We start from the raw sequence: 24,284 nt of genomic DNA, 5'->3' as shown, positions 1-24,284 counted from the left end.
AACACTGGGATAGCGGTTACCTGTATATGGGTGTAGTGGACTGAAGAAGTTGTCACTCGTGACGCCACAGTTCCTTCACTCCATTGAAAATCCAGCGATAGAAATAATAGAGTCCACACAGTGATATGCTTGAATACCTCAATCACTGGGAAGGGGCAGTGACCGGAACTTTTCTTCTTGTAATGCAATACTTCACGCACCAGTGCAAGAATGACAGTTAGGCAAGGTCAGAGAGGAGAACACAGGATAACACCGGACCTACAGGCTAAGGTATCTGTATGACTCCGCTCCTGGACAGACACACTCTGGGACACAGGATGACACCGGGCCTACAGGCTGAGTTATCTGTAACGGATGGACAGCCGATATACGCTACCATCTGATGCATTTGATTCCAATGCATCAGATCAGATAGGCGATTTTCCACCATATAAAAGCGCCCGGCCAAGGTAGCGCATAGGAGCACATTTTACGCTAGCCAGGAAAGATAGTTCAGGAACTATCTTTCCTGGCCGGAATACGTTGGCCGCTGCCATAGACTCCTATGGGAACCTATGACAGCTGCCAGAAAAGGGAGGTGGGAGGGAGTTTAGCAGCATGTCTGCTAAACTCCCACCCCCTTCCCTTCTTTTCTCCACCCCTCGATGGCTGTTTGGAATGGGAGGGGGCGGAACGGCGGCGGAGCTAGTTTCTAAGCTCCCGCCCCATCCAACCCTTTACGATTCCTGGCAGCCATCAAGGACCAGAGAGGAGGAGGGAGTTTACCACATTAGCTCCCACTGAAGTGCCCAAAGGGTCCTCCAGAATAGTCACATCAACTTTTGTCCTGTGACACCTGTCCATGCGCTTCCCTTAGGCATAGAAGGTGACACCCATCAGAGAAACCCTGTTTCTCCCCTTCCTACGGTCAGAGCTTAGCACTGGCAAACAGCTGGTTACCAATTGGCTGTCTGTCATGCCTCCACTGATTGGTGAGTGAGTCCAGGGTGGGAAACCTTAACATAAGTCCCTATGCAGAGTGGGTAGAGAGGAGAAATGTGCGGGAAGAGAGAGAGGAAGTGAAGGAGGAGTTAGGAGGAGTCGAGAGAAGAGTTGAGAAGAGGAGTTGGAGGAGAAAGGTGTCTGCAGCAAGTCGTGGTCGGAGAAATGGAAAAATAAAAATGCTATGGCTCTTGGAATGCCGTGGCACAAAGGCAAATCTTTAAAAAAATGCTTTTGTGTACAAAAATAGCAAGACATAAAAAAACTATATAAACTTGGTATCTCCAGAATCATGCCGGCCCCGAGAATAACGTTATCACGTTAGTTACTTTGCACGCTGAAAAATGAAATCTAAAAAACAAATGGCAGCATTTCTTTTTTCTCCAATCCCCCTAAAAAAAATGATGACATTTATACAGTACGTTATATGTACCTAAAAATGATGCCATTAAAAAACACAACCGCAAAAAACAAGCCCTCATACGGAAAAATTAGAAAGATATGGGTCCTGGAATGGGACGATTAAAAAAACTGAAACATTAGTTGGTCATAAAGGCGCAAACAGGCTTGTTCACAAAGGGGTTAAGCAGCATGTGCGAACAGAGCATGCGCATGGAATTGCGATTACGGGTGATCTCTCACTTCCGGCCTAACGCACGCATGCACATGGCTCAGCGGCCATTCTCTTTCAGACACACGTTGTTTTGGTGTGCGCCCAACAGCGGGCACGGATGTACATACGCAATTCTGTTGCCTAGTTATAAATAATGTCTTATAGTGGTCACATGTCTCTATGTCATATGCTTGAGAAAGGAGCCATGTTTGTTAGTAAGGGCGCTTCAGGACGGAATGATTATTGTTCAAAAAAAATCATTCAAATGAGCGAAACTGAACGATAAGCGTTCGTTCGAGACGTGAGCCAACGGCTGAACGATGAATGAGAATCGATTGCTTCTTCATTCTTCATTTATTTTGTGCAGGTGTAAAAACCATCATTGGCCGGTTCATTAATCGCTCGGTTTAAGCATCGCTCACTCAGGCCCTCTCATTCACTTATGCAGCGAATGTGAAAGAATGAACGATTCTAGTCTGAGCGAGGGATTCACAGAGAGGATCTAAAACGTAAGTGTTACTTGTGTATCTAATAAAAACAAGAGCCGATATATAATCCAACAGAACTACGGATGCATCAAGTAGTGTGACTATCTGCCAGTAAGATAATAAACTAATAAACTAATAAACCAGATGATTAGTGCCGTCCCACCCAGATGGTAGGTGGCCGATCTGAATGATAATGTCCCTCTACTATCTGGGTGGGACGGCAACGCTCATCTGGTTGATTAGTTTATTGTCTTACTCGCAAACATCCTCCAGCTTTTGTTTAGGCTCCCGAGGATGAGATACATACATGTCTACCAGAAACGTGTTGAGCCTGAGCGATAGATTGCTTTAGCGCTAATTCTTCTGTTAGCACTGCCTTAGGTTGGCATCACCGTTTTGACTTTTTGGGGTTTAGGATCACCAGGTTATTTTTGGGTCAGTTACTTCGGTGCTGCCACTTAAACGCCACTTGGTCGCCTCGGGGCATCATGGCTTCATTACAGCACATAAGAAGACCAGCATTCTATTAATGGTGTGTGGCATTGAGGAGGCACTTACCGCCCTTACTGGGTACCTCCCACATGTCTGCTGATCCGCCAACGTTGCCAAGGGGGATCTGCAGCTTTCAATTTGCACAGTGTGGGTTCAAGGACCAATATCACAGCTGTATATTGAAACCCTGGGTACGGGGGGGGGGGGGGAGTGTTACCTTGAAAAACGGAAGAGTATTCAGTGAGAGATGTGACAGCGACGGTGCACCTCCCACTGATCCCCATCTTTTCACACAAGCCCACCGGCCGTAGTGTTTATTACCATAAGAACCTAAGGCCGCCTCCTAGAGTTTAGGATCCAGGCGGTTGTGTCCCTTGAGGTGGCATACCATCACACTAGTTGGTGCCGTCCATATTGCTGTTTTATTATATATCAACTCTTGTTTTTATTGGATACACTAATAAAAGCTACATTTTAGATCCTCTCTGTGAATCATGTTTTTTTAGGATCTGTAAGCCCACTGTGAATTCTAGTTTGAATGAGGCAACGATGAATCTGCCTGTGTAAACAGGCTGCATGAGGGCGAATGAATCGGCTCGCTTATGGAATAAACACCGGAGAGAATCTACAGTGGAGGTTCTCCAGTGATCGCGAACCCCTCATGCAAGCAAGTAGAACCATATACGTATATACTCTTTACCTATCACCCACGTACACACTTTGGAGCGCTGGGTTTCTGTAAGCTTTTGCAGCGACCGAGAGCCAGGCCTTCAGCCGAGGAGATGGTAGGGTACAAGATGGTGGTGTCTAACGGTGGCACTACCGTCTCCTCTCCTGAGAGCCAAAGTACAGCCCAGCTCAACTGCTTGCAGAAGAATAAGATATAACAGTCCTTACTATCGAGGATTAGTTCTAGATTGTGACGCCAGTGCCCCCAGATGAGCGACAAGTCACTCGCAGTAAATAAGTGAGTCTACATCCACAATGTCTTTGGAAGGCACTCAGTTTTCTTTTAGTCATGTTTTCAACTCTTGATTTTCCAACACAAAGTAAGTGCTTTTGCTTTTCAATGAGAAACAAGTGCTGTTGAACAAATGAAGTACCACGTTTTTTTAACACGCTTACTTCCCTTGCACACCTCTCCGTCACGCTTGAAAACAGAGAGTCCTTTTTCCCCCAAGGCACACACATCCTCAGTCATCGTTATCTGATGGACACTCTCTTGGGGAAGTCACTCCTGTCTTAGAAAGAATTCTCAAACTCTCCTTTTCCTCGTCTCTTACTTCTCAGCACTCCGTGCTAGCTGTGGTGGCTTTTGTTCCTCCCTTGGCGATGCAGTTCAGCGGGGGAGTGTGCAACAACCATACTGCAACTTCTCCCCCAGGTTGTGCCCCCTGCGCTCCAGACCCCGAAGGGGATAAGTCTCTTGGCATGTGAGACCGGACCACGGCTGAGCCCCAGCAGGAGCACTCAACCTCAACGCACACCACCTCCTCCACCGACTACATCCTACACTCTCTTCTTCTCTCTCCTTTTTTCTTACTCCTCCCTAACCCCTCAACGCCAATCACATCAAACACAACAGGTTAAGAGGACAAACAAACAGACTCCACCCAGGTTGATGACACCAACACATATACCAAACACAGACTAACTCGCACATAAAGACGAACAGACACAAGCGCTGGAGGGACCCTAACTCTGGGTCACTATACTTTTACCTGATTTGTGGCTGACGTATCCTGGACTTTTCCTCCAGCCGCTCTCTCGGTTCATGTTGACCCCTACTGAAAGGTGAATTAGGACCAGTGGTGTGATGGTCTGTCTATGACGGGCTCTCCACACAAAGTGAGTCCTAACTTTTAATAACTCTACTGTTTTTAATATATTTACATGACTTGGTACCACGGAGTCGTCTGCTGTAGCCTGTTAACCCCCCCCCCCCCCCCCCCTTATCTAATATAACCACTGGCAATTTATTTTTGGATTAATTTTTTGGCCACAGCAGCCAATTTATTACAACATAACAATATAACATAAATACACTTTTTGACCCTATTCCTAAACCATTTTGGAGAGATCCTTGGAGCTCAAACTAAAACTATCTGTCGCCTCACCAACCAAGGAAAAATAGTTGTAACTGTCTCCCGTCTTCTAAAACTTGACTCGGGAGACCCTATTTTCCTAAACCACGCCTCCCGTCTCTAATCACCTGACTCAGGAGACTCGCCACTTCGCCTTGAGTCGCCTACCTCCCGACCCTGGGGCTATCTAGCCATACCCCGGCTAGCCACAACAACCACTTTTTGCAGGGAACCCCCTGACAAACCAAGAGGCGACAGACCCAAGTACTACTTAATCCGAACCGGAGGGGGGAGGAGGTAACTCTACTACCCCTGCCTCCCCCCCCCCACTACTCCTATATTGACTCCAAGGACCCCTCCCTAACTGCTGCTATGACGATATAAATACCCCTCCCCCCCTTTCCTTTTTGGGCGGGCAGGTGGGACTCTTCTTCCGTTCGGCTCCAGGTCCTTCTTCTTCCTCTGCTGCACCCGGACTGGCTCCTCCCCCTCTTTTCGCGCTCTTTCTTTACCCATAATCCTTCACTCCCCCTTTTTCACCCCTCCCCTTTCTCCCCATCCTCTCCTGTTTATTTTCAAATCTATTAACCCCTTCCTCCCTGTTAACCCCATCATGTCCGCCTTTACCTATGGCCCTGCGGGCTCTGGTTCCGGCCTCCCTTTTCCTGGGGGGCTGTCCTAAACTTACTTATGCATTGCTGAGGTGTTGGCTGCTGCCTCATTACAATAACTAATAGTCCTTCTATCATGCAGAGACAGAAGGAAGGGCCAACTGAGACTATCGCCCAAGAGCCCATATACCCTTGGAACCGCCGCCCTGCATGACCATGTATTGTTTATTGGGGGCATGAGGAGGGAGAGGTGATAATCTTTGCGTTCAGTCTTGCTCTTTGGAGGTCTATAGAATCGCCGTCTCTTAAGACGGTCAGATATGATTCTGCTGAGTCTTCCCATGGAGGAGGCATGCAGCCAAGTTTTACTTCTCAGCACAGAAGACGTATTGTAATAAGAATATAACAACCATCCCTTAAATCTAAAAATTCAATTGAAAGTTCACTGTGATCCCCGGCAGGTAATTGTGCATAAGACGAGCGGGCCGGAATGCAGGATATCAGCCAGGAGATTTTTCTAATGGATTTAATGTGTTTTGGCTGCTGTTCAGTATCTGATCAGAGACACTCCCGCACGTTCTCCCATAATGATGGGTTTATGTCCGTGGAGAAAAAAAAATATATAGAATTTTGCTGTAAAAGCTTTCAAAAAGAACATTCTGTCAGTAATTTACAAAATTTAATCATTGCTAAAGAATTTATTACAAACGAGAATGAGAATGAAGGAAATGCTGCATGGAGAATATAAGGTAGGTCACCCCCGGCAGGAAGGAGGAAGAGAACTTACAGGAAGGCGACACTCCTATACATCAATGGGAAAAGTTTCTACACCCATTTGTGAGGGTTTGCAATGGATTAGTTGAATGAAGCCACCAGATGCACTTGCTGTTATGTTCCCTCACAGTTTTGACAGTGTTCACAGTGCAGTAAAAATGGCTAATGAACTTTGTTCTATGGGTCAGTATTAGAGATGAGCGAGCGTACTCGCTAAGGCAAACTACTCGAGTGAGTAGTGCCTTATGCCAGTACCTGCCCGCTCGTCTCTAAAGATTCGGGGGCCGGCTGGGGAAATTACAACTCACCGCTCTCCCCCGTCGGCACCCGAATCTTTAGAGACGAGTGGGCAGGTACCCGCATAAGGCACTACTCGCTCGAGTAGTTTGCCTTAGCGAGTACGCTCGCTCATCTCTAGTCAGTATGATTACAGTGTGTTCTGACTCTCTGGTTTTTCGACTCTTGCTATTCCTGACTTTATTGCATTCTCCACTCATGACCTCAGCTGGTTGTATTAACCTCTTTGTCTGCTCCGAGTCCGGGCCTGTTGTACCATGTTGAAACTATTCTTTGTGCCCTAAGCTTCAGATTGTTCCTCTTGCCGGAGTTACACTGCCTGCCTCAACCTGGATTGATCTGATGACACCTCTGTTCACACACTCAGGTACTGCGCCTTGGTCTACAGTAGTCAGCTGCCACGTAACTGGAACCACTTCCAGAGTAGAAACCTGGAGGCTCCGCAACGAAACACAAAACAATGTGTGATTGTTCTCAGCAAGAGAAACGACGTAATCTTGTAGATATGATACCTTTTAATGGCTAACAAAAATACATGATGTAATAATAGCGAGCTTTCGTACCAACGCAGGGTACTTCTTCCGGCTTAAATGGATTGGATCTGAAGAGGTATGCATATTTATACACACTTATAACATACATACTTATGACAAGACACAGATATGGATGTGATTGGTTCGCACTTAAAAGGAATTCTGCAACTAGACACTGATAGCGGAGTGAAAGTTTTATGGTCCCTAAATTACTGTTGGAGGGGGGGAAAAGGTCAACAGGCTTGAATTGTTATAAGAGATACACAAACATTTTTAGCTAAATACTGATAAGGGAGTGAAAGTTTATGGTCCCTGAATTACTGTTGATGGGGGTCTTATCTGTGCAATCAAGTCTCACACTTCCCATTCACGCATAAATCCTGGGGAATAATTTAACCCAGTATTCAGCGTGTCAAAGGTTGTTATCAATTTATATTCCCAAATATAAATTGGGAATATAAATTGATAACAACCTTTGACACGCTGAATACTGGGTTAAATTATTCCCCAGGATTTATGCGTGAATGGGAAGTGTGAGACTTGATTGCACAGATAAGACCCCCATCAACAGTAATTCAGGGACCATAAACTTTCACTCCCTTATCAGTATTTAGCTAAAAATGTTTGTGTATCTCTTATAACAATTCAAGCCTGTTGACCTTTTCCCCCCCTCCAACAGTAATTTAGGGACCATAAAACTTTCACTCCGCTATCAGTGTCTAGTTGCAGAATTCCTTTTAAGTGCGAACCAATCACATCCATATCTGTGCCTTGTCATAAGTATGTATGTTATAAGTGTGTATAAATATGCATGCCTCTTCAGATCCAATCCATTTAAGCCGGAAGAAGTACCCTGCGTTGGTACGAAAGCTCGCTATTATTACATCATGTATTTTTGTTAGCCATTAAAAGGTATCATATCTACAAGATTACGTCGTTTCTCTTGCTGAGAACAATCACATTTTGCTCTACTGGCTAACACGGTACCAGATCTTTGTTTTCATTATACAAAACAATGTGTGACACAGCAGATCCACATCCGCTGACCCGGACAAGCAGTATTTTATGTTTCTGATCGGTTCTTCCTATTCTAAATCGGGACAGGAACTGGCATACCTTTGTAGCCATTATGGAGCCTAAGGGCCCTGCACACGGGATGACTGTCAGGTGCAGAAGGGCCCAACAGCCGTCCCAGCGTTGTTCGCTCCTATGCTTTTTCATAGTAGTGATTATCACTTAATGAATGGAGGAGAAGCTAGCCAGAGATCGTTCCAACAACCTGCCTCCATTCATAGTAAACAGGCTGTCGTTCATAGATGATTTTTATCCTGCCGTGATCCAAACGACAAACTGATAATCATTCTAATTATAATCGTCCATCGTTCAGATTGTGCAGGTATTTACCCCGAATGATCAGCGTTCAGATTGTGCAGGCATTTACCAAGAATGATCAGCGTTCAGATTCCTCAGATCTAGAGAGAATCTGAACAGTAATCCTCCCGTGTAAAATAGGCCTAAGTAGCAAAGTCTTCTGGTCACCAACTCACAGAGATTCCCTGCAATCTCCTCTATCCATGTTTCTCAGTCTAGTGCTATTCCGACAGTCAAGCTGCTGTGCCTCATGTCCTTTAGAATCCTAGTTCACCAGAGGAAGGTTCTGCTACACTCCAGTAGGTACAATCCACATAACAGTCCATGTATACATTTGGAGCTAACTATATATTCTGCTTTCATAATTTCCATTCATTTCAATGCAGGTTATAGCATGTGGCTTTTAGTGGATGCTGAGAGTTGTAGTTCCACAACCCCTGTAGAGCCATAGGGTGGTGTTCCACAGCCCTAAACACCCAGCCTGGTATGGTCATTCTTGTAGTTAAAAGGGTTTTGCATGAGATGGGTTTTAGTTAGTTGACTAACCAATCACTGTGCAACTCTTGTTAAGGGCGATGTCTGGTATTGCAGCCTAGACTCTGTCAATTAAAATTGCAGTACAAGTCATGGCCTATGAGCAAGAGTGAAGTTGTATCCCCCCCCCCCTCCCCATCAAAAAACAAATTATAACGTTTTTTCTAATCCAAACAAAAGTGAATTATCAGTAACATCTCTTCCCTAGAAGGAGTTGTCGGAGGGAACGAAACTGTCTCTGTGTGATTGTAATGTTGATATAAGTGATTACAATATCCGAGCAAAAGGATCTCTTATTCCACAAAACTGAACCCTGTTGGGCCATCTGTAGCTCGGATGTAAGATGTGATACAGGCAGGCATGGAGGCTCTAGTACCCTGTTGGATTGCCTCTAGCTTGGATACAAGATGTGATACGGGCAGGCATGGAGGCACTAGTACCCTGTTGGATTGCCTCTAGCTTAGATACGAGATGTGCTACGGGTGGACATGGAGGCTCTAGTACCCTGTTGGATTGCCTCTAGCTTAGATACACGATGTGCTATGGGCGGGCATGGAGGCATACAAGTTCCATATGGTACCCTGTGGCACATCGGTCCACATTTACTGTAACTGAGCCTCTAGATTATTGAAGATACCATCCCAGATGGTCCCATATGTCTTCTATTGGTGATACATCTGGTGACCAGGCAGCCACAGAAGTGTGACAATGTTGTGGAGACATTCCTGTACAAACTTGTTGGAAAATGCCTCTTGGAAGCCCTGCCATAAAAGGCTATAATTGTCCCCCCCATACCACTAGTAGGGGTGACTATCATATGCTATGGCCCCCCAAACCATCACACCAGTAGGGGGGCAGTGTGCCGCTCCACAGCAAAGGCAGGATTGAGGCGCTCACCCCGAGGTCTCCAGACACAAACACGGTCATTATCAATGCCCAAACTAAACCTGGATTTATACCTGAAGACAACCCGGTTCCATTGTGTATCAGTCCAGTTTCATAATTCACAACACTCCTGCAAGCAGCAGCAACTATGGCTGGGGTCAGAGGCAGAGCATGTGTTTGTCCTTCAGCCAAGTGCCTGGAAATGGTTCTGACAGACAGAAGGGCCTGTAATGATGGTGCCACCTGTCTTTGGATGGAGGACAATGAATCAGTTGGAGCTGCTTGCGCTTGTCAGATGATCCTCTCCAATGGTGGTCTGTCAAGGGTGTCCTGAGCCCGGTCACCTTATGTGCCCTCGCACATCCACTGGTCCCAACATCCCCTAACAGTCTGGTCAGAACTACACAGGTGGCAGTCTTCTCACATCCCAATAATGCGCCCCTCTCAGCCTCTGGTAGCTGGGTGACATCTCTCCTCTGCGTTGTAGAGGCGTCTAGTGGTCAAAAAGCTCTACACAAGCAGAAGAAGAGGTCACTATACACAAGGAGCCTCCAAGAGCCTTTTATAGGCCAAGGGTGGAACCACTTTTAGGGTCTCAGGTGACAAGACCGTTCATCTAATCTCACCCCAACTCTCATCATCTGTACATCTGCCTGAGATGGAACTGCATGCCAAGTTTTACAGCAAAATAACAACTACTCCTAGGTGCTGCAGCACTTTGGAATAAACACACTTTGAGGTTTGACTGGGAAGGGTTCTCCTAGTCACAAGGGTGGTGCTGTGCCAGCTGTTAGCCACCTGCAGCAGGCGGAGTGACAGTTCTCTCCGCATAGACAAGCAAGAAGAAAGCTGTTACTGTAAATGCTGCAGGCAAGAGAGGGGTTGGCTTGGTGGCCCCCCATAACTCGAAGCGCCCTTCCAAGTCGAACTTCTCAGCATATTTATTCTAAAGTGTTGCAGCATTCCAGAATCACACATGTATGGGCACAGTGGGCATATCTTTCCTTGGCTCTTGCTCCCCATAGTTCGTGCAAGATAAACCTGGTGACAGGTTCCCTTTAAATGCCTCTTTTAGGCCCCTAATCCTCCAACTTTTTTCTTTTTTTAACAATTTCCATTTTTGTCCAATTTTGTGATGATTCATGAGACTTCCCAAGTAGGGTAACACTTGTGCCTTCCACTTGAATGCCATTGACAGAACTTTGATGAATCATCCTCCTCATCCTATGACAATAACCTTCCATTATCATAAAGTGGTCGTGACTTGCATCATCTCTGAGACATCATTGCCCCCTTTTCTCTGACAACATGTTTTAGGTCTCTACAATCTGCCTTAGGAGTAGCCCTAAATTTGGTCACTTTGACGTCAAATAGTAAATTCGTTCAAGGCGTCAGTAGGTCAGGTGATGGGGTAGCGTTATTCATGTGAGGTCTATGGAGAAAGCCACGGGAAAGACTCATTGAATATTGATAAGGAGACGTCACGTGGGCCCCCATATGGTGACTGGAGTTGGGTAATTAGATTTGGCAGTACGAACGTTCCCTGGTCCAGCCTCTCTCCTCGTATATAAAGTGGAGAACACTTGGAAGAGGACTGTTCCAATAAGACACAAGCTGGTGTGAGGGGAAGAGGAGAGCAGTGCAGTAAGTATCCCCACCCAGAAACTGCATGACTGCTGCCTCCTTGAGTTTTCCCCTGAGCTGACAGCACTTGTCTTCTCTTGCAGATTCCATCCCTGGGCTGCTGTAGAAGCTCCTGCCTCTCTGCTCTCATTCAGCAGCATTGAGCCTCGTGCCTCCACCTGTCTCAGCCTTCAGTCCATCCACTACAGCAGAGAGTGTGCGAAGGAGAAGCATGAAAATCATTGTAGCCTTTGCTGTCATAATGCTGGTGTCAGCGCAGGTCTTCACCGCAGAAATCGGACTCGATGAAATGGACTGGCCGTACAGTGACCAAATTCAGGTAAGAAAAACTTGATACATTTTAAAAACTTTTTGACATTTTTGAATTCGAATTTCAAAAAGTTTTTCTTTCTAACTTTTTTTTTTTGTATCGAGCGTCAGGAATATTCTTCCTCTGTAGGGTTTGTTGCTGGCACCCAGTTAAGCCGATTTAATACTTACTAACATCATTTCTAGTTTTTCACCTGTATAGCAGTGAGGAGCTCTGCGGCTTGTGCCAAATGGCAAACCCAGCTCCGCTACACTCATAGATTCATTCTGTTACATTAATAAACTCGGCTTTGCTACACTAACAAAATCAGCCTTGCTGGTGATCACAGGTATGCCAAATGACAACTGTTTGCGGTAATGCATTCAGCTCTGCTACATTAATAAGCTCTGACTTATTACATTACTAAACTCAGCTCTGCTACACTAATATACCCAACTATGGGACATCACAATAAGCTGTGCCAAATTGCATATTCACTTTTGCTAGGTTAATAAATTCCACCTTGCTAGAGTAACGAACTTAAAGCTGAAACACTGAGATAATCGTCTCTGCTTGTGATATCACAGCGAGATGTGTCAAAGTGCATACTCAGCTCTTCTACACTAGCCACCTCAGCTCTGCTATATAAATATAGTCAAAACTGCAAAACTGGTTGCATTAAAGAACAGTCCTGCTATATCATGAAGCACAGCTCTGCCGGTGATATCACAGCAAGCTGTGCCAATTGAAGGACTCCGCTATTCTACATTTGCAACCTCAGCTCTGCTATATCATCACAGATAGAATTGTAACATTAATAAACTCAAACATTCTACATTAAGAAACTCCCGCTCCGCTTATCTCATCAAAATGAGCTGTGCCGCAAAACAAACTCAGCTCCTCTACACCAGCAACCTCAACTCTGCAACATTAATAATGTCAGAATTACAACACTAATAAATGGAAACGGTTGCCTTAATAAACAGCTCTGCTGTGGCAAATTAAGAGTTTAGCTCTTCTACACCAGCAACCTCAGCTCTGCTACATTAATACAGCCAGAATTGCAACACTAATGCACCCCAACCTGCTATATTAAAGCTCAGCTCTGCTATGCTAAGAAACGTAGCTCTGCTTGTCCTATCACAATGAGCTGTGCCAAATAACAAACTCAGTTTTGCTATACTAAAATACTCAGCAATGCCTGTACTATCACAAAGTGCTGTGCCAAATAACAAACTCAGCTCTGCAGCGTTAATAAATTCACTTGTGTTACATTAACAAATTGGAACCAGTTATATGAATGAAATCAGTTCTGTGACACCAATAAGCTCCGCTTTGCTTGTTGTATCACGGCGAATGACAAACTAATACATTCAAACCTGCTATGGTATTAGCACCAGCTCTGCTACATTTATAAAGTAAACGCTATAGTAATAATAATAAACATAACCCTGCTATACGGATGTAGTGTGAAGGGTTGTTATAACAGCGATCTAGATATACTAAATAGTACAAGAAATGTAAATTTGACATTCTATTCAGAACTTCGTCACTTCACATTTCTAACATTTCTGTTTTACAGTCCGCATTCCTAATTCTATAAATGATTATTCCCTATCACAAGGAACTGCGGACAGGATCAAGCACAACAGGTTACAAAGTGTTAACCCTTCCTAATTCAAAGTGCTTAGACTTTTATGACTGGCGTTACCTTGGGGGGTTCTCAAATATATGAAGAGTAAGAAAATGTATTTAGGAATGATGAAATACATGAAAGTGAAGACTGTATAATATTTGTGCCTCCCCTGATGTAGCAGTGTTGAGTTTGTCACATCTGTCAGAGCCGATTGTGTCATTCTTATCATTATAATTTCCAGGAGCTTAGAAGTCGGCTCTTGTAATACATGTGTTGCAGAGCTGAGTTTGTAATTTACTATTCAAAAGGTAACAGAGGACATTGGCAGGTGGGGAGTTTGACGGGTGCAGTGTACCTGCCAAACTGTAACACAGGTGTGCTAAGGCAATAAGGATATAGGCAATAAGGATATCGACATTAAATAACCAGTGGGGTTGTTGATCCGGGTCTTGGAGTCAGGTAGGAACTTTTAAACGTTGATCCAGAGATTATTCTGACTGCCATTATGGAGTCGGGAAGGAATTTTTTCCCCCAAATGGGCTAAATTGGCTTCTGCCTCTTGCTTTTTTTTTGCCTTCCTCTTCATCAACAAGGGGGTTGAAACAGGCTGAACTAGAAGGACATTGTCTTCATTCAGCCTAACATACTATGTTACTAAGCTGGGGAAGGACAGAAATATTCCTTGGAGCAGAACGATTAACTGCAGTCCTATGGAAAATGGCATAAAACAACTTCATTACACATGACAAACTCATAAGTACTATATTTTTCATTACAATCCATCTATCTATCTATCTATCTATCTATCTATCTCATATCTATCTATCTCATATCTATCTCTCTCATATCTATCTATCTTATATCTATCTATCTATCTCATCTATCTATCTATCTCATATCTATCTATCTATCTCATATCTATCTCTCTCATATCTATCTATCTATCTATCTATCTATCTATCTCATATCTATCTATCTATCTATCTATCTATCTATCTATCTCATCTATCTATCTATCTATCTATCTATCTATCTCATATCTATCTATATATCTCATATCTATCTATCTATCTATCTATCTATCTATCTATCTATCTATCTATCTCATATCTATCTATCTATCTATCTATCTATCTATCTATCTCATATCTATCTATCTATCTCTCTCATATCTATCTCAGATCTATTTATCTATCTATCTCATATCTATCTATCTATCTCATATCTATCTATCTATCTATCTATCTATCTATCTATCTATCTATCTCATATCTATCTATCTCATATCTATTTCATATCTATCTCATATCTATCTATCTATCTATCTATCTATCTCATATCTATCTATCTATCTATCTCATATCTATCTATCTATCTATCTATCTCATATATATCTATCTCATATCTATCTATCTATCTATCTATCTATCTATCTATCTATCTATCTATCCCATATCTATCTCATATCTATCTCGTATCTATCTATCTATCTCATATCTATCTATCTATCTATCTATCTATCTATCTATCTATCTATCTATCTCATATCTATCTATCTATCTATCTCATATCTATCTATCTATCTCATATCTATCTATCTATCTATCAATCCATCCATCCAATATCCACTGTTACAGATAGATTATATCCAGTTCTAGTTCTGCCAAGAAGCAAACTCCACTCCAGTCCGTGCGCAAATCCAGATCTGCCCAGTTTCGACTATAGCATTTGAATGACTGATAGCAAAAGGCAGCTGGACAAACTTTGAAAGTGATTTTCCAAACCAATGTAGCAGAACTGCGTTTAATATTTCTTTTACTTTATAACTGGCTGAATGAAGATTATGTATTGCCATACAGTCCTTTGTAAAACCACACATTGTGCCCAATGACAAACTCATCACCACACTGCATGGAAAAACTGGGCTACAGATCTAAAGGCTGTGTCTGCACTCACTGGGGTAGAGCTAGTTGCTATTACAATCCCTTCAAGTGGATTTTATTAATCAAAGGGCAATTCTTTCCAGTCATTCCTCCGAGATCTTTTATCACGCAGCAACACTTCACAGAAAGTAGCATCGTCTGCCATGTATAATTACCTCTTAACAGTCCTCTATATGTAGTGAATGGATATGGGGGTCTTCACATTGTAAAGCCAACTCTGCTCTTCCTGTATTGATTTGGAAGGTAGCAATTCGTCCCCAAAAGCATCAATGCTGGGCTTTAGTGACGAGCAAACTTTTGAAAAGTTTGGCTTGGCCGGTTTGCTGAACTTTTACATAATGTTTGGTTCAGCCCATATTAGTTCAAACCAAACCGGAAGTTCATCAAAACCCATAAAACTGGTGTATAACACAAGAGCCATACAGGCCCTGAGAGCGTTACACACCGGTGTTCAGGGCGAGAGTTGAGCGAGCCGAATCAGTTGGTAGAATCGGGTAGAACTTTGATGCAAGCTTAGTTCAGGTTCATGCCAAACTGAACTTTTAGTTCAACGCTATTTAGTGTGTTAACCCTTCATATTTGGTTCTGATTGACCAATCAGAAGACCCTCCAGAAACTTTTGCTGACTGGAGTCTTGCCAGAACTCTATGCCTGCTACTTGGGCTGGTAGTTTGGTAGATTAGGGATAACCACAGTAAAACATACTTTTTCAAGTTTTTGAGTGTTTAAAATACAACTAAAACATAATAAAAAATAACTAAAAATGAGAAAAAATACATAAAAAGAAGAAGAAAATGAAAAACAACAGAAGATAAAAAAAGAGCAAACATAATATCTATAATATATATCATTCCGTGCTGCTACAGTCTGCTGTGTGCTGGGCTTTATAGAGTACTCCTAAATAACTAGTAGCTATATAAGATATCAAGCAGGTCCGAGCTGTGGACTAATGATCTCCACCTCAATTATATCGCCAGGTCTGCGCATTGGAGCTAAAAGAAACATTGAACCCCCCCAACTTGTTTGGCTAACATAGTGGCATCCTCAGGGGTCTGGGGATATAAATCTGAGTCTAATGACCTGAGATCCTGGCTGGGGGGGGGGGGGGGTTCATTTACTTTTGCTCTACTTCTTCATCAGTCTCTTTGTAATACAAACTTAATATCTATGAGATTAGAGAAGACAAAGTCATAAAGAGAACCATTTCACACATTCAGAGTTTTAATGTATAAACTCATCTCAGCACCATGGACAGCAGCAGGAGCAGCACAGATGTAGCAGAGGTGAGGATGTTTACTTTCATCTCAGCACCATGGACAGCAGCAGGAGTAGCACAGATGTAGCAGAGGTGAGGATGTTTACTTTCATCTCAGCACCATGGACAGCAGCAGGAGTAGCACAGATGTAGCAGAGGTGAGGATGTTTACTTTCATCTCAGCACCATGGACAGCAGCAGGGGGTAGCACAGATGTAGCAGAGGTGAGGATGTTTACTTTCATCTCAGCACCATGGACAGCAGCAGGAGTAGCACAGATGTAGCAGAGGTGAGGATGTTTACTTCACTGTTTTCTGTGTGGACTTTGATAGATAACTCACGGAGGTAAGATAAAGCAGTACGTATATCTGCATTCTTACAGAAAACCTCAAATAACATTATCCCTATGACTTACACTGCTGTGGCTGACAAACGTAGCTCTGCTACATCTGTGTATCAGTACCATGGGTATTATTTTCAGATTAGTACATACATGCAAATTTATTCATAAACACTGACCCCCCCCCCTTTAAAACCCATACTACTGTAATACCTGCTGCTTTTGTTGCATTAACAAAACGAGCTCTGCTACATCAGTATATCAGAACCATAGCCAGTATTTTCAGACACACATTCTTTTAACATCCGTTGATACACACACACCTATATACACAGACATATACAGTACATAGAGACAGAACCACAAACACACACACTTTAAACACCCCTACAGCTAAAATACCTGCATTAACAAACCCGGCTCTGCTACATCTGTAATGTTTTTTTTTTTCAGTTTTGAGAATAGCTATTCACAATTGCCATAAAGTCTCATAATTGTAAGAATCCTTAGGTGTATTTTCTGTCTGCGTTTTTTACTAACTGAATACAGGAAGCATACGGACTCATTGAAGTAAGTGTTTTTAGACATACGTTTTTTTTATGCGGAACGATGTCGCGCATAAAAAAAAAAGAAAATTGCAAGATGTCCTGTTATGGTCCGTATTCATGGACCAAAATCTACCAAAAATACAGCAAACATAGATGGCCTTTTTTTTCGCATATGAAAAACAGATGACACGCGGATGTAAAAAATCCACATATGCAACAAAAATACATGCAACATGCACACACACAGTGAAATCAGTCCTTCTGCACGAACCAAAATTGCATCTGCCTGTGTGAACGAGCCTTACAAGCAGAGTAGCCTGTTATCTCAGGACCGTGGACAGCGCCACACTCATGGTAATAGCATTTGGGAGCAAAGAATCTGTTTCGTTTATGCAAAGGGCTCCAGATATAGCAGAGCTGAATTGGTTACTCCACAGTTATTGTGCACTAGAATAGCGCTCTAGGTTGCAATATCATTGTATACCCATGCTGATATCATGCTAAATCACAAACCCAGCACTGCTACATCTGTAATTCAGTTTAGAAAAAAAAAACATTTTCTGTTTCCAATTACCATAAAGTGATTAAAATGACATAATGTAGAATGTTTAGCAGTGCAATTATAAAACAGATGTAGGAGAGGCGAGTTTGTCAATGCATTATTGATGAGTTTGTCATTTCGCACAACTCATGGTAGCAACACAAAACTTGTTATCTGTGTAAATGCAGGTAAGTCTGAGTAAGTTAGATGTCACAGAGGAAAAAAAGTGACGGTTCACTGACAAACTCAACTGTACTACATTTATAACAGCAACATTGCTGCAATAAAATGAATTTCAGTCTTCAGCATGGAAAATCACACTTGAGTAAAGTCAGTGTGCTACAATGTAGTCCGCACTGACAATCTGTCTGCACTGATACATGAACACTCTCATCTACAGATCTCCTATCAGCATTCATCTGCAAGTGTAGCAGAATTGAGTTTGTCATCTTAATACTGCAATGTATTGAATTTGCATAGGACTGCAGGTCAGCTTTCTGCAGTATCCTACAGTAACTCAAAAATCATTGCACTCACCATACAGACCCAAAGACATCGATAACAAATTCAGCTCTGCTACATCTGCACATCAGTGTTTTGTGGATATACAGCCTGTACACCTTATGAAGAGGTACATGAACTTTGCTGTGATGCCTCTGTTGACACATGATGGTTGTGTTAGCAGTATACAGTGTGCGGTGATTTCCTGAGCGCGGTTATGGTATCCATTAGTGCAGCATTTTATCATACCCATCATGTGTCATTAACAGCTTCATTCACTTCACACAATATCCAGAGCTGGAATCTCTGAGATGTTCTTTCCATTCTGTATTTCCAGCCCAGAGTAATGGTTCCTTATGGAACATTATATTTGGTTGTTTAATGATGTGTAGATGTAGCGAGGCTGATGCTGTCAGTTAACTGCTGCTGTTGTGCATAGTGTTAGCTTGATGAGATAACACAGTAGATGTCTGATGATCAGCATCTAATTATTATTACTTCTCATGGTGACTGTATGAATGGATGTCTTGTTTTCTTCTTGGGACTTCTTATTTCCTAATATTCATCATCTTTCTAATTGCTTCTTCCTTTTCCTTTCCCTTCCCTCCACTATATACCATTTATTCCATTCATCCCTATCTTTCTCTCTCTATTCTTCATTCCCTTCCACCAACTTGTCATTCATCTCTCACACTCCTTCCTTCCCTCCCTTTTGCATCTGTATACCATTCCTTCCCTTCCGCTTTCTTCCATATAGTTTACTCTTTATATACTTCCTTCTTTCCTATCTTCCTCTGCCTCTCTCTGTCCTGCTTTCCTTCCCTCCTTCCCCCATCCAACTCCCTCCTTCCCTTCCTATTTCTCTATCCTTCTTTTCTTCTGTCCATCCCTGTGTCTTTCCTTTTTTTTATCCAAAATCCCTCTCTCCTTTCTTCTCTCCCTGTTGCATCTGTATACCATTCCTTCCCCCCTTCATCTATCACTATCTCTCTCTCTCTCTCTCTCTATTCTTCCTTCCTCTCTTCCTTCTCTCCCTATTGCATCTGTATACCATTTCTTCCTTTCCCCAATCTATCCATTCATCCATCCCTATCTTCCTCTAACTATACTTCCTTCCCTGTTGCATCTGTATACCATTCCTTCCCCCTCCATCTATCACTATCCTTCTCTCTCTTTCTCTATCCTTCCTTCCTCCATTCCTTCTTTCCCTATTGCATCTGTATACCATTCCTTCCTTCCCACCAGCTATCCATTCATCCATCCCTATCTTCCTCTCTCTATACTTCCTTCCCTATTGCATCTGTATACCATTTCTTCCTTTCCCCAATCTTTCCATTCATCCATCCCTATCTTCCTCTCTCTATACTTCCTTCCCTGTTGCATCTGTATACCATTCCTTCCCCCTCCATCTATCACTATCCTTCTCTGTCTCTCTCTCTTTCTCTATCCTTCCTTCCTCCATTCCTTCTTTCCCTATTGCATCTGTATACCATTCCTTCCTTCCTACCAGCTATCCATTCATCCATCTCTATCTTCCTCTCTCGATATTTCCTTCCTTCCCTGTTGCATCTGCATACCATTCCTGCCCTCACTCCATCCTTCCATTCATCTATCCATCTCTATCTTCCCCTCTTTCTCCTTTGTTCCTCCATTCCTTCTCTCCCTGTTGCATCTGCATACCATTCCCTCCCTCCCTGCATGCATCCATCTATCCATCCCTATCTCCCTCTCTTTTTATCCTTCCTTCTATCCATATAACACACCATCTCCCACTCTTTCCTTCCAATCATCCATTAATCTACCTTTACCTCACCTCTCTCTTTTCTACTATCTTTCCTTCCATCATTTTATTTCTTCCCTCCTTCCTTGACTTTCAATTTTTTTCTTTCCAATCAATCATTCTCCTTTAATTTTTCTTCCCTTCTTTCCTCCCTCCCTCACTTTTTCCTTCCCTCTTGTTGCTGGTTGTTCTTTTATTCTTCCTTTAAAGAGAACCTGTAAGCTCAAATATACTGTCCATTCTGCAGGCATGATGTTATAGAGCAGGGTGGGCCGAGCAGATTGATATATAGGTTTATGGGGAAACATTCAGTAAAACTTGTATTTTATTCATTTACATCTCTGCTTTTTCTGAGCTGAACAGTCCAGTGGGTGGAGCTATCAGTGATTGACAGCTGAGTATGACTGTACATACAGGAGTAACTGTCAATCACTGATAGCTCCTCCCATTGGACTCTTCAGCTCAGAACGAGATATAAATGAATAAAATATACGTTTTACTGAATCTTTCTCCATAAAACTATATATCAATCTGCTCGGCTCCTTCTACTCTTTAACATGATGCCGGAAGTTTGGACAGCACGTTCCAGCTGATAGACCCCCTTTAACTCCCCCTATGATAATCACCTGTTACATTTGATAGATTCCCAAATCTAAGCCCCTTAAACTGGAGAGCTTTATCTGCTAGATTTCTCTTAGTTCACGTTTAGCGGTATCATCGCTCCACTACATTTCTATCAAATCACACATGAAGTTTTGCTTCATAGCACAGAGGTAGCAGAGCTGAATTGGTCAGCTGTTCCTATTCTGTACTATCCCTAATAACAGAGTACAGATCATAAACTAGGAGTAACTACAGTCCTACGAGAAAGCCACAGATAACGGCAGCATGATCCTATTCTGCTCAGTGACCGCTCATCCCTGCTCCAATCAGTCAGTGATGAATGGGCTCCATCTGTAGCGAATGCACTATATTAATTAGATGCATCCCTCACTGCACTGATCTGGGGGTTGTCAGGATGTCACAGACCCTCAGTGTCGCCATCTTCTGGTATATCACTGCGATGTGCCTGATGCTTTGAAGGTGGATTTCCCCTTTAATAACTCAGTGAAGCTGTTCTTAACGTTCAAGAAGTTCTTCATTACATCAAACAAACTTCCCACTCATTATAAAAAGTTAGTTGTCCGTAAAATACAAATTCCTTATGTTTGTACGCTCGCTGAGGGTCTGCGGTCTCAGCCATATTTGCCTTGATGTTTCGAGTCATCTGGATGAATGCAACGTTGCTGATGTGTAAAGTTGAATACATTTTAGTTATTGGGGGTGGGGTGGTGAATCGGGGGGGGGGGGGGGGGATTGATATATACAGCACATTATAGCAGGAAAGCCACAGGCAGAATCTAGCGTGTGTGACTTTGGCTTCATCTCCATAATTGGATCAAACCTCTAATTTCTTTATGAAGATGTCCTGGATATATTGTGGAATTTGTTTTTCTAAATAATCCAACAGAGGGATAAAGAAATGGTTAAAAGTAACTTTTAATTAATATGCTGTAAGAATCCATATGTATAAAAAACCCTGAATACTAGACTACCAAGATGCATCAGCAGGCTCAACAGACCCAATAAACATCCAAAAATGTAACAAGTGTATAAATTACCACAATATTGAATATAGCATCCAAACAAGTGCTACAGAAAAATGATAATTAGAACCGCCAACTTGATGTTCCATAATAGCCAAATAACAGAAATGACTGGTTATAGTAGTACTCCACAGTTCAGCAGTGACCATAAGGGGGGTTCTTGATCAGGTTCCTTCCACCAATAAAAATCCAGTAGAACACCATAGAGATGTGCAAGTGAATTATAACTCACCCTATGAATTCCTACTAGATGAATCACAGAGCTACTGCACTGAAAAGAGCAACCCCATGCAGGTCTATCCCTGTTCTGGAGAGCCTGATAATGCCTTGAACAGTGCAAAAATATATTAGCACTTTCTCAATATAGTGACAGGGAAAGTATAGGGAAAGTAACAATATATTTTTTGCATCATTCCGGGTATTGTTAGGGTCTCCAGAATAGGAATAGACCTGTGCAGGGTTGCTCTTTTCAGTGCGGTAGCTCTGTGATTCACCCAGTGGGAATTCATAGAGTTATAATTCAGTTGCATGTCTCTATGGTGTTCTACTGGACATTCATTTGTGGAAGGAACCTGATCAAGAAGCCCCCTTATGGTCACTACTGAACTATGGAATACTATTATGACCAGTTATTTCTGTTGTTTGGCTATTATGGAACATCAAGATGGCAGTTCCAATTATCGTTATAATGTTGGATTACTTAGCTTGGAATACGATGCATCCTTCTAATGCACAGATTTATGTTTTGCTGTTTGAGTTTGTTTTCCTGTGTTGGCTCTCTTCTTTGTACAGCGTCTCATCACAAGGGTTGTGCTTGGAGTCTTGTTGCTGTAATTATAATGTTTGGCAAGTTAGTTATTAAAGCAGATGTCACTGTGTTTTCAGATTGCTCATAAACCATGGGAGTGGGGCTGAGCTTAGCTTGTATGGTTCTGTAGGGGTGTGCATACTTGGGCACCACCTCCAGGTCTATGTTCAGAAGGGTCTTATAGGGTACAATGACAGAGCACCTATCATGCCTTCACTGTAACCATAAAGCATACAGTACCTACTGTACACAGGGAATACCCCCACAGCCACTGTTCCCTGTAAACTGTGTAGACTGGAAATGATAGTTAACCCTTAAGGAGCAGACACTTTTTGAAGATTCTACCCCCATGATAGTCTTATGGACCCTGTTTTTTTTCTTGGGCTACTCACATTATTTTTGCTGCTTTTATGTTGATATATACAGCTGATTATTTTAAAAAGTTTTTTTCATTGAAACATTTACAGTATTTTTGTATTATTAGGGTTAAGGTGTACAAAAAGTGAAAAGAAAAAAATTCCTTTATAGTTCCTTATTTTTAAAATAAAAAAAATACATATACACATCCAGCACACAAGAGCCTTAGAGCAACTCTATGGCACCAATAAACACCCCCATAATACCACTCCATACCTATAGTACATATTAAGTGCCCATAAAACACCCACCCAGTACTCATACTGCGCTAAATAAGAATGTGCATAGTATACATAGAGTGCCCATACAATGCCACAGCCATCAGTGGTGCTGTCGAATTAGCATGCCAGTGGGGCGATTTGTCTCTAGCCTCCCTAGCAGGTCATCCAGGATGGTGCTTTGTGCTACCACATACTACATAGGGTGGGGCCCTTTTTTAAACCTTTTGACAGACTGGAGATCTGTGATTATTTCTCCGTAGGGGATACACAGAATTTGTGGCATTTGCTTAATCTTCAGGAGAGGAGATCCTAACATTTTCAGGGTCTCTTGATCCCATGCCATCTCTTCCTCCAGAAGCAGTTGAACTGCAATACCAAACATAGCCAATACATAAGAGTGGCGCTGTTTCTAGAAAAACAATACAGATCCTTTTGTCTAATCAAGAATAGTTCCGTTTAATTTTTTAGCAACCTCAAAAAGATACCTGACATCCTCTTTGGTTAAGTCTACACGTCGTCTATGATTAATGCAATATATCAATTGCAAGACAGGCGTTGGCATAAAGCCTGTGGGATTTCAATGACAATTCTAGGCACGCTTCCCAGAGCCTGCCAGGGTATCTCAGACGTTGCTACATGCTAACAACCGACCAGACTACGCCAAGGTTTTTTTTTCTAATTACTTTAAATAATCAATGTGAATCAATTATGTGTCTCCCTGGTAAATGGTCTGAGCCGGTGATATATTGTATAGTGCGGAGGATGAAATATAACCTCTCCCCATGTCACAAAGTCACCTTGGAGGAGAGCTCGGCAATTATCTTAAAACAGTTGTGCTCATTGCAACTGAGGAGTCTTATCCAGAAGTCAAGAACTGCGGAAGACGTAATGAATGACACAATATTGATGTGTGGCAGACAGCAGAGGATCAATGGGATGTATTGGCTTCCGAAAATGGATTTTACCAATCAGTAACATTCTATATACTGTTTACAATTAGAGGTAACAAACCTCACCTCATTAGGTGGGAATGAGACCCTCTGAAACGCGTT

The 24,284-nt window shown here is 42.5% G+C and overlaps 1 protein-coding gene across 1 annotated transcript in view; it reads left to right on the top strand.

Moving 5' to 3' along the window:
• Positions 1–11,238: 11,238 nt before the first annotated feature.
• LOC136586771 (tachykinin-like peptide) overlaps positions 11,239–24,284 on the top strand; it is a 34,044-nt gene continuing 20,998 nt past the window's right edge. The window contains exons 1-2 of the mRNA XM_066584986.1: positions 11,239–11,307; positions 11,391–11,626. Of these exons, the coding sequence (XP_066441083.1) occupies positions 11,519–11,626 (108 nt within the window). The 5' untranslated portion in view covers positions 11,239–11,307; positions 11,391–11,518. The remainder of the gene's footprint in view (positions 11,308–11,390; positions 11,627–24,284) is intronic.

The sequence above is a fragment of the Eleutherodactylus coqui genome, chromosome 12 (genome assembly GCF_035609145.1).
Source record: "Eleutherodactylus coqui strain aEleCoq1 chromosome 12, aEleCoq1.hap1, whole genome shotgun sequence".
NCBI classification, from domain to species: Eukaryota; Metazoa; Chordata; class Amphibia; order Anura; family Eleutherodactylidae; genus Eleutherodactylus; species Eleutherodactylus coqui.
The sequence above is the reverse complement of the archived record's forward strand: the minus strand, read 5'-3'. Positions and strand labels throughout refer to the sequence as shown.